The sequence below is a fragment of the Haliotis asinina genome, chromosome 1 (genome assembly GCF_037392515.1).
Source record: "Haliotis asinina isolate JCU_RB_2024 chromosome 1, JCU_Hal_asi_v2, whole genome shotgun sequence".
NCBI classification, from domain to species: Eukaryota; Metazoa; Mollusca; class Gastropoda; order Lepetellida; family Haliotidae; genus Haliotis; species Haliotis asinina.
Window position 1 is genome coordinate 103325251 of NC_090280.1, and position 15471 is coordinate 103340721.

Consider the following 15471-nt stretch of genomic DNA (forward strand, 5'->3'; position numbering starts at 1 on the left):
CGTATGTGTGTGAAATAGGATCCACATTGGCATTCTATACAATGTATAAATGTTGCTGTTATGTTAGAAATTTACTATGAGTATAAGCAGATCGTGCGTTCTTTTATTAATTTTCAGAATCATACAAGTATGACAATAAACTAACTAAGGTTATGAGACAAAATATAGAGACGTTTTCCGTCCTAATAGTTTTTTACCATTTCTGCCACGGGCAGATGATTAACCTTCAAAGTGTTTCATTTGTTTTCATAATACATTTGGAAAGAAGTAAAAATGACTTCACCTCAGTTGATCTGTCTATAATTAAACTATCAATTGCGCTTACGGACTGCGCAGCAGAGGTCACGAACCAGTCACGAATTCTGGGATATCATCCGGGTACTCACGGGAGAAAAACAATAACAAAAGTTTACACCAGTCCACGGAAATTGCTCCGCATCAGTGCCCCTTTAACACGTCGGGGTATGTCACGTGACCATTAGTGTGCTGACATGAAATTTCATGAACGATGAGAATTGAGTGATAATCATCCTGGCTGTATTGTGAATCTATGACTTGACAATTCAGTTCATAAAAAGTGCAGATTTTAGTTTGTCTGAACATACCCATAATGCCAACAGTCAATCACTTAACTTTGAATTGACCCAAATTTCCGTTTTATTGACTCGACAGGTACCATGCAGACGATACTGACAAAATATAACTGTCAATTTTCACCTTTATCTTTTCGTTTTTCCCGAGCAACAAACATTGCCAAAATTGCAAACAACTACTCAAAATGTCAAGTTTGAGAAATTCAAACTCGCGGTGACATCACCGTTTTCCCGTCAGCTCATGTCAGCTTCCACAATGAGCACGAGTTTTGGTCTTTTAATTCTTTTTTAAAACAAATTCCAATTATGAAATTTCTTCATTATGTCAAGGTTTGAAACACAATAGTTTTATTACCAAGTTTACGTGAAATTAGATAAATACCATTAAAAATTCAGAAATGGCGATAACTGGTCTTGTTTGTTGTTGGGAAAGCACAATCTACACTACTGCACTTCCTGTTGACCACTTTTCGGAGAAACACGTTGGGCAACTGTACACAAGCAGAAAACATTGGTGATCTATCATCAAGACAAAAGGAATTTCATTATGTAAGGAAATAACGGAGCAAATCGTTAAAACCCGCTAGCCAGCAACTTAAAATAAAAATCTTAAAACACATAAAGCTTTTGAAGTAACAGAATGCCGTCAAGGTTTGCAAGGAAGTGGAGGCTCCAAAGGATATATGATATGGAATTTGGAATTCAATTATTGCTCGTACGTAATAAAGCTTTTTCAAGGTCTGCAAGGAAGTGGAGGCTCCAAAGGATATATGATATGGAATTTGGAATTCAATTATTGCTCGTACGTAATAAAGCTTTTTCAAGGTCTGCAAGGAAGTGGAGGCTCCAAAGGATATATGATATGGAATTTGGAATTCAATTATTGCTCGTACGTAATAAAGCTTTTTCAAGGTCTGCAAGGAAGTGGAGGCTCCAAAGGATATATGATATGGAATTTGGAATTCAATTATTGCTCGTACGTAATAAAGCTTTTTCAAGGTCTGCAAGGAAGTGGAGGCTCCAAAGGATATATGATATGGAATTTGGAATTCAATTATTGCTCGTATGTAATAAAGCTTTTTCAAGGTCTGCAAGGAAGTGGAGGCTCCAAAGGATATATGATATGGAATTTGGAATTCAATTATTGCTCGTACGTAATAAAGCTTTTTCAAGGTCTGCAAGGAAGTGGAGGCTCCAAAGGATATATGATATGGAATTTGGAATTCAATTATTGCTCGTACGTAATAAAGCTTTTTCAAGGTCTGCAAGGAAGTGGAGGCTCCAAAGGATATATGATATGGAATTTGGAATTCAATTATTGCTCGTACGTAATAAAGCTTTTTCAAGGTCTGCATGGAAGTGGAGGCTCCAAAGGATATATGATATGGAATTTGGAATTCAATTATTGCTCGTACCTAATAAAGCTTTTTCAAGGTTTGCAAGGAAGTGGAGGCTCCAAAGGATATATGATATGGAATTTGGAATTCAATTATTGCTCGTACGTAATAAAGCTTTTTCAAGGTCTGCATGGAAGTGGAGGCTCCAAAGGATATATGATATGGAATTTGGAATTCAATTATTGCTCGTACGTAATAAAGCTTTTTCAAGGTCTGCATGGAAGTGGAGGCTCCAAAGGATATATGATATGGAATTTGGAATTCAATTATTGCTCGTACGTAATAAAGCTTTTTCAAGGTTTGCAAGGAAGTGGAGGCTCCAAAGGATATATGATATGGAATTTGGAATTCAATTATTGCTCGTACGTAATAAAGCTTTTTCAAGGTCTGCAAGGAAGTGGAGGCTCCAAAGGATATATGATATGGAATTTGGAATTCAATTATTGCTCGTACGTAATAAAGCTTTTTCAAGGTCTGCATGGAAGTGGAGGCTCCAAAGGATATATGATATGGAATTTGGAATTCAATTATTGCTCGTACGTAATAAAGCTTTTTCAAGGTCTGCATGGAAGTGGAGGCTCCAAAGGATATATGATATGGAATTTGGAATTCAATTATTGCTCGTACGTAATAAAGCTTTTTCAAGGTTTGCAAGGAAGTGGAGGCTCCAAAGGATATATGATATGGAATTTGGAATTCAATTATTGCTCGTACGTAATAAAGCTTTTTCAAGGTCTGCAAGGAAGTGGAGGCTCCAAAGGATATATGATATGGAATTTGGAATTCAATTATTGCTCGTACGTAATAAAGCTTTTTCAAGGTCTGCATGGAAGTGGAGGCTCCAAAGGATATATGATATGGAATTTGGAATTCAATTATTGCTCGTACGTAATAAAGCTTTTTCAAGGTCTGCATGGAAGTGGAGGCTCCAAAGGATATATGATATGGAATTTGGAATTCAATTATTGCTCGTACGTAATAAAGCTTTTTCAAGGTTTGCAAGGAAGTGGAGGCTCCAAAGGATATATGATATGGAATTTGGAATTCAATTATTGCTCGTACGTAATAAAGCTTTTTCAAGGTCTGCAAGGAAGTGGAGGCTCCAAAGGATATATGATATGGAATTTGGAATTCAATTATTGCTCGTACGTAATAAAGCTTTTTCAAGGTCTGCATGGAAGTGGAGGCTCCAAAGGATATATGATATGGAATTTGGAATTCAATTATTGCTCGTACGTAATAAAGCTTTTTCAAGGTCTGCATGGAAGTGGAGGCTCCAAAGGATATATGATATGGAATTTGGAATTCAATTATTGCTCGTACGTAATAAAGCTTTTTCAAGGTCTGCATGGAAGTGGAGGCTCCAAAGGATATATGATATGGAATTTGGAATTCAATTATTGCTCGTACGTAATAAAGCTTTTTCAAGGTCTGCATGGAAGTGGAGGCTCCAAAGGATATATGATATGGAATTTGGAATTCAATTATTGCTCGTACGTAATAAAGCTTTTTCAAGGTCTGCAAGGAAGTGGAGGCTCCAAAGGATATATGATATGGAATTTGGAATTCAATTATTGCTCGTACGTAATAAAGCTTTTTCAAGGTCTGCAAGGAAGTGGAGGCTCCAAAGGATATATGATATGGAATTTGGAATTCAATTATTGCTCGTACGTAATAAAGCTTTTTCAAGGTCTGCAAGGAAGTGGAGGCTCCAAAGGATATATGATATGGAATTTGGAATTCAATTATTGCTCGTACGTAATAAAGCTTTTTCAAGGTCTGCAAGGAAGTGGAGGCTCCAAAGGATATATGATATGGAATTTGGAATTCAATTATTGCTCGTACGTAATAAAGCTTTTTCAAGGTCTGCAAGGAAGTGGAGGCTCCAAAGGATATATGATATGGAATTTGGAATTCAATTATTGCTCGTACGTAATAAAGCTTTTTCAAGGTCTGCAAGGAAGTGGAGGCTCCAAAGGATATATGATATGGAATTTGGAATTCAATTATTGCTCGTACGTAATAAAGCTTTTTCAAGGTCTGCAAGGAAGTGGAGGCTCCAAAGGATATATGATATGGAATTTGGAATTCAATTATTGCTCGTACGTAATAAAGCTTTTTCAAGGTCTGCAAGGAAGTGGAGGCTCCAAAGGATATATGATATGGAATTTGGAATTCAATTATTGCTCGTACGTAATAAAGCTTTTTCAAGGTCTGCAATGAAGTGGAGGCTCCAAAGGATATATGATATGGAATTTGGAATTCAATTATTGCTCGTACGTAATAAAGCTTTTTCAAGGTCTGCAAGGAAGTGGAGGCTCCAAAGGATATATGATATGGAATTTGGAATTCAATTATTGCTCGTACGTAATAAAGCTTTTTCAAGGTCTGCATGGAAGTGGAGGCTCCAAAGGATATATGATATGGAATTTGGAATTCAATTATTGCTCGTACCTAATAAAGCTTTTTCAAGGTTTGCAAGGAAGTGGAGGCTCCAAAGGATATATGATATGGAATTTGGAATTCAATTATTGCTCGTACGTAATAAAGCTTTTTCAAGGTCTGCATGGAAGTGGAGGCTCCAAAGGATGTATGATATGGAATTTGGAATTCAATTATTGCTCGTACGTAATAAAGCTTTTTCAAGGTCTGCATGGAAGTGGAGGCTCCAAAGGATATATGATATGGAATTTGGAATTCAATTATTGCTCGTACGTAATAAAGCTTTTTCAAGGTTTGCAAGGAAGTGGAGGCTCCAAAGGATATATGATATGGAATTTGGAATTCAATTATTGCTCGTACGTAATAAAGCTTTTTCAAGGTCTGCAAGGAAGTGGAGGCTCCAAAGGATATATGATATGGAATTTGGAATTCAATTATTGCTCGTACGTAATAAAGCTTTTTCAAGGTCTGCAAGGAAGTGGAGGCTCCAAAGGATATATGATATGGAATTTGGAATTCAATTATTGCTCGTACGTAATAAAGCTTTTTCAAGGTCTGCATGGAAGTGGAGGCTCCAAAGGATATATGATATGGAATTTGGAATTCAATTATTGCTCGTACGTAATAAAGGTTTTTCAAGGTTTGCAAGGAAGTGGAGGCTCCAAAGGATATATGATATGGAATTTGGAATTCAATTATTGCTCGTACGTAATAAAGCTTTTTCAAGGTCTGCAAGGAAGTGGAGGCTCCAAAGGATATATGATATGGAATTTGGAATTCAATTATTGCTCGTACGTAATAAAGCTTTTTCAAGGTCTGCATGGAAGTGGAGGCTCCAAAGGATATATGATATGGAATTTGGAATTCAATTATTGCTCGTACGTAATAAAGCTTTTTGAAGGTCTGCATGGAAGTGGAGGCTCCAAAGGATATATGATATGGAATTTGGAATTCAATTATTGCTCGTACGTAATAAAGCTTTTTCAAGGTTTGCAAGGAAGTGGAGGCTCCAAAGGATATATGATATGGAATTTGGAATTCAATTATTGCTCGTACGTAATAAAGCTTTTTCAAGGTCTGCAAGGAAGTGGAGGCTCCAAAGGATATATGATATGGAATTTGGAATTCAATTATTGCTCGTACGTAATAAAGCTTTTTCAAGGTCTGCATGGAAGTGGAGGCTCCAAAGGATATATGATATGGAATTTGGAATTCAATTATTGCTCGTACGTAATAAAGCTTTTTCAAGGTCTGCATGGAAGTGGAGGCTCCAAAGGATATATGATATGGAATTTGGAATTCAATTATTGCTCGTACGTAATAAAGCTTTTTCAAGGTCTGCATGGAAGTGGAGGCTCCAAAGGATATATGATATGGAATTTGGAATTCAATTATTGCTCGTACGTAATAAAGCTTTTTCAAGGTCTGCATGGAAGTGGAGGCTCCAAAGGATATATGATATGGAATTTGGAATTCAATTATTGCTCGTACGTAATAAAGCTTTTTCAAGGTCTGCAAGGAAGTGGAGGCTCCAAAGGATATATGATATGGAATTTGGAATTCAATTATTGCTCGTACCTAATAAAGCTTTTTCAAGGTCTGCAAGGAAGTGGAGGCTCCAAAGGATATATGATATGGAATTTGGAATTCAATTATTGCTCGTACCTAATAAAGCTTTTTCAAGGTCTGCAAGGAAGTGGAGGCTCCAAAGGATATATGATATGGAATTTGGAATTCAATTATTGCTCGTACGTAATAAAGCTTTTTCAAGGTCTGCAAGGAAGTGGAGGCTCCAAAGGATATATGATATGGAATTTGGAATTCAATTATTGCTCGTACGTAATAAAGCTTTTTCAAGGTCTGCAAGGAAGTGGAGGCTCCAAAGGATATATGATATGGAATTTGGAATTCAATTATTGCTCGTACGTAATAAAGCTTTTTCAAGGTCTGCAAGGAAGTGGAGGCTCCAAAGGATATATGATATGGAATTTGGAATTCAATTATTGCTCGTACGTAATAAAGCTTTTTGAACAAAGACTTCCACAGCATGTGCATGAGATATATTTTTAAGAATATTTGAAAACACAAGCTTGTTGTCAGCAGTGAAAACAGACTCACTGACTTTGTTGATGGGAGTTATCGTATTCTAACAGGATAGAGTATCATGATGCTCATGATGTCAATCACTGGATTGTCTAATCAAGTCTCGAATTCCACACCATTTCCATCATAACCAAATTTTTCTGCGTGTGGTGCTATGCACAGAAATACACATCATCTACACTAAAGTCAAGTAAAGAATAGCATTGTTGTTGATTTTGCATCCAAGCAAAGGAAACAAAAACAAATATTACCTCGGACAACCTGCTGTAACTTTTCCAAGTGGTATCCAAGACTGATATAGTATAATCAGTATTTATTTATGGTTGTGCATACAATTTCCCAAAAAAGATAATTATAGCACTATTTGAACATTTCATTCTTGTCTCCGAGCGAGACCATCGCCTGAATAGTGGACTGTCGGTTGCCATGGTGAATGCCGGTTCAGTTGCATGGTTAAAACTTACATAATCTGACATGATGTACATTATGGTTTCCTTTGATTAGACATATCCACAAATAACATTTCATATCATCCGTTCAGGGCGAGTTATTGACAATTACTCTTTTTCAGTAGAAGCAATTCACTGAGAACAAACGTCCACAAACTCAGCACGTGACATGTCAGCAGCATTCGTCCGCAGTCACAATGAGAGTAGGTCTTGCTCTATTGAATTTCATTTTTGAAATGAAATACCATTTGTGAAAGGTGATCAATATGTCATATTTTATGTGATATTTGGTGAATAACGAACAATTCGGAAATGGCAATAACTGACCCGGTTAGTTGTTTGGAAAGCACAATATGTTTTGCCGAGCTTCCTGTTGGCTGCATTATAGAAAAACGCGACCGGCAACATAGAAGAAGCAGGATACAATTATCCAATCTAACATCAAGGAAACTTTTACTTCATCGGGTTGAGAAACAACTGAGGAAATCGAGAGAAAAAACAATAATAATGGCGATAACTGGTCGCTAACCAGTTTAATCTTTTTTCCCAGTGTTCCCGGGCCTGAAATAAGTCCAGCGTTCGGACTTCATCCAAACTTTCATTTGAAAGTATATGCTTGTAATGTAAGGAAAGTGACCCCACTCCAATGTGGTGATTCCAACGGTGGGATGCCCAAACACGCGAGTTGCTGGATTTTCTCACAGACGGTATCTTTTTGGATTGAGCCTTAAAACTAGGGGCATGTACTTCCATGTCACGTTTATTGTCCCTGTATTCCACCTTTTGTCTGTTTCTCTCTGCTTAAGACTCGGAGTTTCTGTCATACACTCGCCAACCGCGAACACCGGGGCAGTCCGGGGCCATGCCCACATGACTTGTTTGAGTGGCATTTTAGAAGTTGAGGTGTACAAATAAGACAACTTGTTATGGATAACAACTTCTTTTTTGTGTGATTAAATTCCTGCTTGACAATGGTACAAGAATCTGTACCGAAACGTCGCAATCACGCAATAAAGAAGTTGTTATCCATAACAATTTGTCCTATTCATGCCCGCATGCTTTATCACTGAGGATAATGGATGACCTGCAGCCGCGATTGCCATGTAACAGTTCCAGATATCCTGAGACCATATGCCGATTTCGGTATATCGCAGGATGCGAATCTATGGCTGACCAACCAATGAAATTTCCAGTGACAATCAACAGATGATGATGATGATGATGATGATGATGATGATGAATGTCAATAATACTTCGCCAGTGTCAAACTGCTCTTCACTCGGTCCTCCCCTCCTCCGGCGTCAAGTAAAACCACCGTTTACCAACATGCCTTGTTACCAACATGTCGTTGCCATACTGGCGCTTCGCACACACCCAACAATCACCAGATCAGCTCGACAGTTGTATGTGGTGCTCATCTACACCAAAACAAATATGGTCCCTTGTGATTACCGATCTTGGTCCACCTAATCATTGTTACCTGTGATTCCGCAAGTGTCATTATGTTTTGGTCCTCCAAATATACCCCTTTGACAAAACGTCCCGTTTTCCATTACATTATACGACCTCATATTGTTAGTATCACGTCCAGTTTCAAATTGTATTCGTACATGATATACCGAAGGCAAAAGAAACGTAACACATGCATTGGAAATGACATTCATTGGACTATTTTTCACAATGTACACCGAAGTCAAGTTTGAGGAAAATACGTATAACTCGCAGTCGTATAGACTGTTTTGTCCAGTGAATTATTGTTTGTAAGGTTGGGGTTTGAAATGTTTTTGTTTGTGCAATGAGAAGACATAACAAACATAACACGCACATGCATCATTCATGCATTCAGGCATAAATTACCGGCATAAGTGACAATCGTTCACTTGTTTCATGAACACGGCAGCTATGGCTTGGTTAAGGAGAGATCAGCGACAAGAAGCCATTGGACGTCTATAGTCTGTTGGCAGTGAAAACGTGTCGATGAATTTCACTTCAAACAAAAAGATAAATCGAATGTAGTGAAATTAAGAATGCGATTCCTCATAGTTTTACCTTGCCAGGTGAACTTTTAAATCTCAGAATTTTAATCGTCTTGGGATAACAGTTGTTTAACAAATGATCATAGTTTAAATCGCTTTATTTGTTTGGGGGTATCATATTAGATGACACACAGAGAACAAGAAGGGTTTGTCTATGTTAATTCTCATCACGTACCCCACGTGCATTTGTTTCACTCTTCCAGCTACTGCGCTTACCCCCTTGTAATACAAACCCATTTGAACGTTTCTTTTGACTTTCAGTATAGCTTGACAAAATGTTGTCTGCCACTGGAGGGTGAGAAATGTGGTGACCAGGTAACGACCTAACTATGATGACTTATCTAGGGACACGTGTCAGTTCCCATAAAACAGGGTGTAATCTCAACAGTCCCACGCAGTCCCAACAATACTGTCAGGCGTGTGAGACATGGTCCTGGCAATTGTGTGTCTCCTGGCGTGGGAGGTGGTCTCCGTGAATGGCCTCATTGCTCCCGTGCTCTCATACCACAACGATGAAACGCTAGAGGGCCTGGCCAAACATGTCGTGGACCTGGAGGCTGTCGTGCAGAAACAGTCGTCATTGATACAAAACATCACCAGGCAGCTAGCTGTTCTCGCCAAACACACAGGTACGCGCGGTGACGTTAGATCTATATACTGTCAATGCTGTTTCTCCGAAAATCATGTTTAACCACTATTCTCAAAACCACAAGGTCCAGACCTCGGGGCTTTCATCTGCCAATCCTTGAAGATCCGGATTAGACTTTGGTAGGTTGGTGCTCATAATGTCAATCACTGATTTGTCAGGTCCATCCTCGCATCTATAGTTTAGAGCCCATCTTAGGCCAAATGTTGAGAGCTGCGTTCAAAAACAAACTTCATGTCGCACGATTCGGAGCTCTTTTCTTTGGCCTCGCCTGTTTCCCTGTGCAGGAAACAGACATTCCTGCAACACATTATTAATTGTTATTAAGAACACTTCCTTCCGTCTGTCCGTATTTCAAAGTGCAAGTTAATCATTCCAGACACAGGTATCTCCTTCACGGCGTTCTTAAGCACTTCAAGAACATGTGCTTCTACAAGCACCCTGAAATTTGATGACGTGAAGAACAACAATGGAGGTGGTTACAATCAGTACTCCGGGGTATTCCGGGCTCCTGTATCAGGTAAGCAAGCCGCCCTATATCAGGAAAACCAGTGTTCCTCTCAGGTAAACACGTGTTCCCGAATCACAAGTAAATACGCGTTTCTGTATCAGGTAAACAAGCGTTCCCGCATCAGTTAATCAAATGTCCCCTATCAAGTAAATCTTGCAAGTTTTGATCAAACAATCACTTGGAAACGGAGTGAAAAATATATACACTTACACCGGTCTCGTTGCCCTGGTTGGTTAGTTTCTGACTGTAGGTGTATTTCAGGAGGGGATTGTGAATTGTGTATTTCTTGACTTTAAAAACCTCCGTTTGCGCACTTCAGGGGAATGCGTTTTTTCCATGGAACAAAGCCACTATCTCTCCTTCCATATGGACGTTGATATTGTTGACGTCGTTACTGTACTTGTTGGGGTTGGCGTAGTTGTGGAGGTTGGTACTGGAGTGACTGTATTTTCTCTTGGACGTCTGTGCCTCTGTTTCCAGTGCGATTCACGACAAGCATCCTCGATATCTCCAGGGTATACGGTCCGATAAATCTTTACTATACCCTGGATGCAACTACGGCTCGGGCCGATTATTTTATTACCTCCCTTGGCTGGCTCCGCATTCTCACAGTCGCCAATCAGCTAAGCCGCCGTTACAACCGACCTTAACAGCGTCAACAAAGATATCGGTCGCGGCTATGAAGGTTTGTTCGCAGTGCGACTCATCACTTGAGGAAATCATACATACCAATTGTCTTGTTCGAAATATATATGCAAGAAGTCTTTCTACCTCTTTTAGCGTTCATCTGCATGAATTGCGTTGCCAAGTTTAGTCGGTTAGATCATTTAAATAGCGAAATTGAATCGTGATTGGTACGCTGAACTTCCCAGCGTAGGAATGAAGATTTGTATGGATATCAACTTCTTTATATGAGAACACAACGTTTCGGAGTTAATGCTTACTCCTTCATCAGGTGATACAGAATGGGGTACAGAGCTATATTTATATGTACAGGTAAAACAATGACAAAGTAACAAGTGGAATGAATTAACGAAAGCTGGAAGCCAGTATAAACAAGCACTGATAGGAAGCCGACAGTTATGATAACAATGATGGAAGCCAATGGTAATACATTACAGATGATAGGATATGTTTACATAACACAGATAGGGGATAAGGCGATGTGCATGATTGGGGATAAAGACGGAAGCCAATGGTGATACATTACGCATGATTGGATGATGTTTACATAACACATGATTGGGGATTAAGGATGATGTACATGATTTACATGAGGGTTGATGAACATGATTTACATGAGGGTTGATGAACATGATTTACATGAGGGTTGATGATGTACAAATACAAGTTACTAAGGATGTACACGGGTAGATTTTCTATACATGAATTACGTAGATAGAATGTACACAGATAGATGAGATTAATTTATCAATAAGTCCAAGGCACTTGGTAGGTACACTCCTTGGTCACGGTTGATTGCTGGTTTCTGTCTCCGGATCTCGATAGCCTCTTGCAGTTTCCTTTGGCGCCATTTGTTGTTGTTGGTAGATAGTATCCTAGTGTCCTCCCATCGAATTGAATGTCCAGGGTTCTTGAGAATGTGTTCAGAGATGGCCGATTTCTGGTCGAGTTTGCTGACGGATGTCTGGTGTTCCTTCATTCTGGTGTTGATTGGTCTCAGCGTTTTTCCAATGTATAGGTCGCCACAGTTGCAAGGGATCTGGTAGATGCATCCTCTCGGGTTAGGGTGTTGACAGCTGGGTCCTTTACCGTTGTGTTCTCATATAAAGAAGTTGATATCCATAAAAATCTTCATTCTTATGTATTTCACTTCTAAATGCCCTTCAAAGACTTCCCAGAGCAGATTGGACAAAAAGCCCGACAAGGAAGGTAATAAAATTATCGGACCGAGTAGATGCATCCAGGTTATAGAGGAGATTTATCGGAACGTATACCCTGGAGATATTGAGGATGCATGACAAGCGGTTCATCGCCTTTTCTCATTAAATAAACGACTTGCTGAAGTAACCTGAAACATTCATAAGGAAATAGATATTTGAGTGTCATTTCAGATGTTCGGATGTTTCAGTATACAGTATTAAAACTCATCCTTACCACATGAGAAATACATATTCAGGTGATGATTTGACTATAGAATGAATATGGTGAATTAAAAGGTGGATACGGGCGGAAGTCTTTCCCTCCATGTCTTAAGTTCAGGGCTCTTACTCTAATTGCTGTCATGCCGACCGTTGAGCAATTTCAGGATTAATACGCATGTGCTATTAAATATTACACTAAACATCTTAACAGTGTACAACATCAGCCCCAAACAGGTATGATTTGTTTACTTAATACTCGCTACCTGGAATTAATTTCACATGCATCACATGCTCAATCAGAGATAATGAGGGTGGAAAGGAGAAAGATGCAAGGAAATGGATTTTCATTAATTCTTGTTCTTGAAATCCTTTCAAATGAATGTAAAATTTATTACAGTAAAAAAAAGATTAAAACTCAACCTGAAATTTGGTATAAGTAAGTTTCATCCATGGTTTCCTCGGTGCATCGGCCAATGTCCCCACTGTTTTAGGCGTGGACACTCCTCGATCATGTTCACCTCGGCAGCCCCACGCCCACAGCAGTATTAATGCTTGTTCACTTGTCACGAGAGGGGCCTGGGTTGATGTACCATCAACAACCATCGAGTGGTGTGAAAATATTGCGGCATATTGTTTTCACAGTTCATATGTTGTTGTGTTCGGAAAACTCGAACATGGTGTTAGAAATTCTTTCATTCTTTCCTGTCTACCATGTTTAGTTGTTGTGTTCCTGCACACGTGGAAATTGACCAATGAGAGACGTCTTGTGTTTCCGGGTCATTCAGAGATTACACCGTTCTCCTCCCACGGTGGTTACTTGTCACACCTTCCTTCGTAACGTAAGATATGACAAGTAACCTCTGTGGGAAGAGAATGAGATTACAGACACTGTAGATATTTACAGAAGAGAGGCCAGACGTTTGTTAAAAAAATGAGGGTAGTACAATTGCGAGGGTCAGCGTTGAAATATGACAAGCAGGTAGACAAATTGAATACTGTTGTCTGGGAGGTAAAGACTGACCTACAAGCCCAACATTTTAGGGGTGAAAAACGTAAGGTTTGATTAAACTGCACGTTAAAATAGTCGGGCAGTGCGGTTTTCGATCAGGCTTCTAGAATCGCTAGTGTCACCCCTTGTGTATTTAATGTAATGATCGAGTGTAGCGGTAGAATTTCCTAAAAAATCCATTTCTTCACCGATTTGGTTCAAATGTGAAATATATATATATATATAAATTATAGCATCTAAAAACATTATATGATTGCAAAAGTCTTGATTTACATTTTTGAAAATTATTGTCCAACCAGAGATTCGAACCCCTGTGTCTGAAACCATGAATATTACCCGGGAGGCTATATGGAGATGTTGTGGATTGTCCCCGATACTATAAACACTTATACACCTGTGTTTACATGTTTTAGGAATGTACATGTTTTCACTTGCGCTGGAGTCTGAGAGTGCCGGTGCAACTGATTACAGCGTCAAGAAGCAAGGCCAAATAATGACCTACCTAACGGTCGCACAGACCTACATTGGAGCTTCGGAGACCTCTGTCTTCCATGTGGATGCCGGGGATGACATAAGTGTCGAATGTTTAGTTGCTTCTGGCAGTCAGACCCTACGCGGGGGGCGCTTCAGTTACTTTTCAGGCTACCTCCTTCGTGCAGACTAGACACATTGGCATGCGCCACCAACCTCTGTGGGTAGACAGCAATAAACAGTTATGCACATTAGAAGTTGTAGTATTCATCAAACAAAGAAGAGTGACTGAGTGAGTTCTGCCTGTTGTTTTTACGCTGCACTCAGCCACAGTTTGCTTATGTGCTGGCTGGCTGTAAATAATTGACTAATTCTGGACTAGAAAACCATGTGATTACCACCCTGAGCATCGATTTTCGCAACTGGGATACGGTGGCATATTCCAAACGGTGATTGGAATTCAAAACCACAGATTTTGAAAAAAAAAGTATGAGGAGTCTTGAGTCGATACTGGAGTGACACCGTATTCTTCTTCCTTGTTTCGGGCATAACCCAAGGGGCCTCTTGTTGTTTCATTGTGTTTCATAATTGTGAGACTGATCTTTATGGAACCATTGTATGGTCTTCCACACGGAAGGTTACTGTCGGCCTACCAGATTACAGAACTGGTTCAGTAGAAGTTTGTTTTTACAGATGTAAACTTGTTTATACTATCAAGTATAAACTGAGTAGGTGGGTTGTTGCTTAGTGAAAACAAGTAACAACTCATATAATATTTGTTTCGTAAAGATGGAAAAGATTAACCTTTGTCATACATCGCCTCAGGTGAATGAATAAGAAACAACTTCGTAAATACACATGTAAAATTTGAGATTAAACATTAGTAGTTTTGACAAAATAACATTTCAGTTTTCTTTGTTAGAGTGCAAGGGATTGGGTTTTTTGCACAGGGATTAAGATTACTATGTGTATTTGATTTGCTTGAAGTTTGCCAGCAGTTGATCCGACCATAGTTAACGTATCTCGGATTGAAACTAACGCCCCAATTGGTGTCGTACCGGGGAGGATAAAATTTATTTTTCAGATGTCCCGGGAAGGATAAAATGTATACATGTAGTTCGGTTTCCTGGGAGGGCTGGTTAGGAAAGTACGGGGCCAAACCGGTCAGAAGACATTTGGTCCTGACGGCATCGAGGCCATCGTCCCTCCGTCCTTAAATACAAGAACAGGTTTCCAGATTTAAGTTTGTTTTCTTTCCCCAGTCCCCAGTTTTTTTAATGAAATTCAAATATAATAATGTACATGCTAGTTCATCCTTGTAGCGTGCTGGGATTGGTGTTGAAGACGTTTGCACAGGACCCTTGAGGTTCTCAAGGAACGTGTCTGCTCCCATTTTAGCAGGGCCTGCCTGCTGCATGGTTGTGATTGTCCCAGAAGCTGCTGACAAGATTGTTCTTAGTGTTGATGGTAGACTTGCAGTTTTTTGTGCAACACTTCCAGTGGATAGTGTTCTCTACTTCTGGACTTTTACAGAATGTGTAGCTCTAGTAAACTAAATATGGTCCACCTCGACAGATTGGAATAAACCGAACATTGACCCACAGGCAAACTGTAGCGCAAATGTGGTTGCGCAGCGTAGAGAAAATGACTAGTGTTCACATATGCGAGCGAAGCATATTCTCTGCGCTGCAGTTTGCCTGTGATTGACG

General features: G+C 39.4%; 1 protein-coding gene across 1 annotated transcript; it reads left to right on the forward strand.

The window, feature by feature from the left end:
- The first annotated feature begins 9395 nt into the window (after positions 1-9395).
- LOC137285393 (complement C1q-like protein 2) lies at positions 9396-14660 on the forward strand. Its single transcript, XM_067817731.1, has 3 exons — positions 9396-9649; positions 10046-10186; positions 13705-14660. The coding sequence occupies exons 1-3, from the start codon at positions 9448-9450 to the stop codon at positions 13953-13955; spliced, it is 594 nt and encodes a 197-aa protein (XP_067673832.1). The 5' UTR covers positions 9396-9447; the 3' UTR covers positions 13956-14660.
- Positions 14661-15471: the final 811 nt, after the last annotated feature.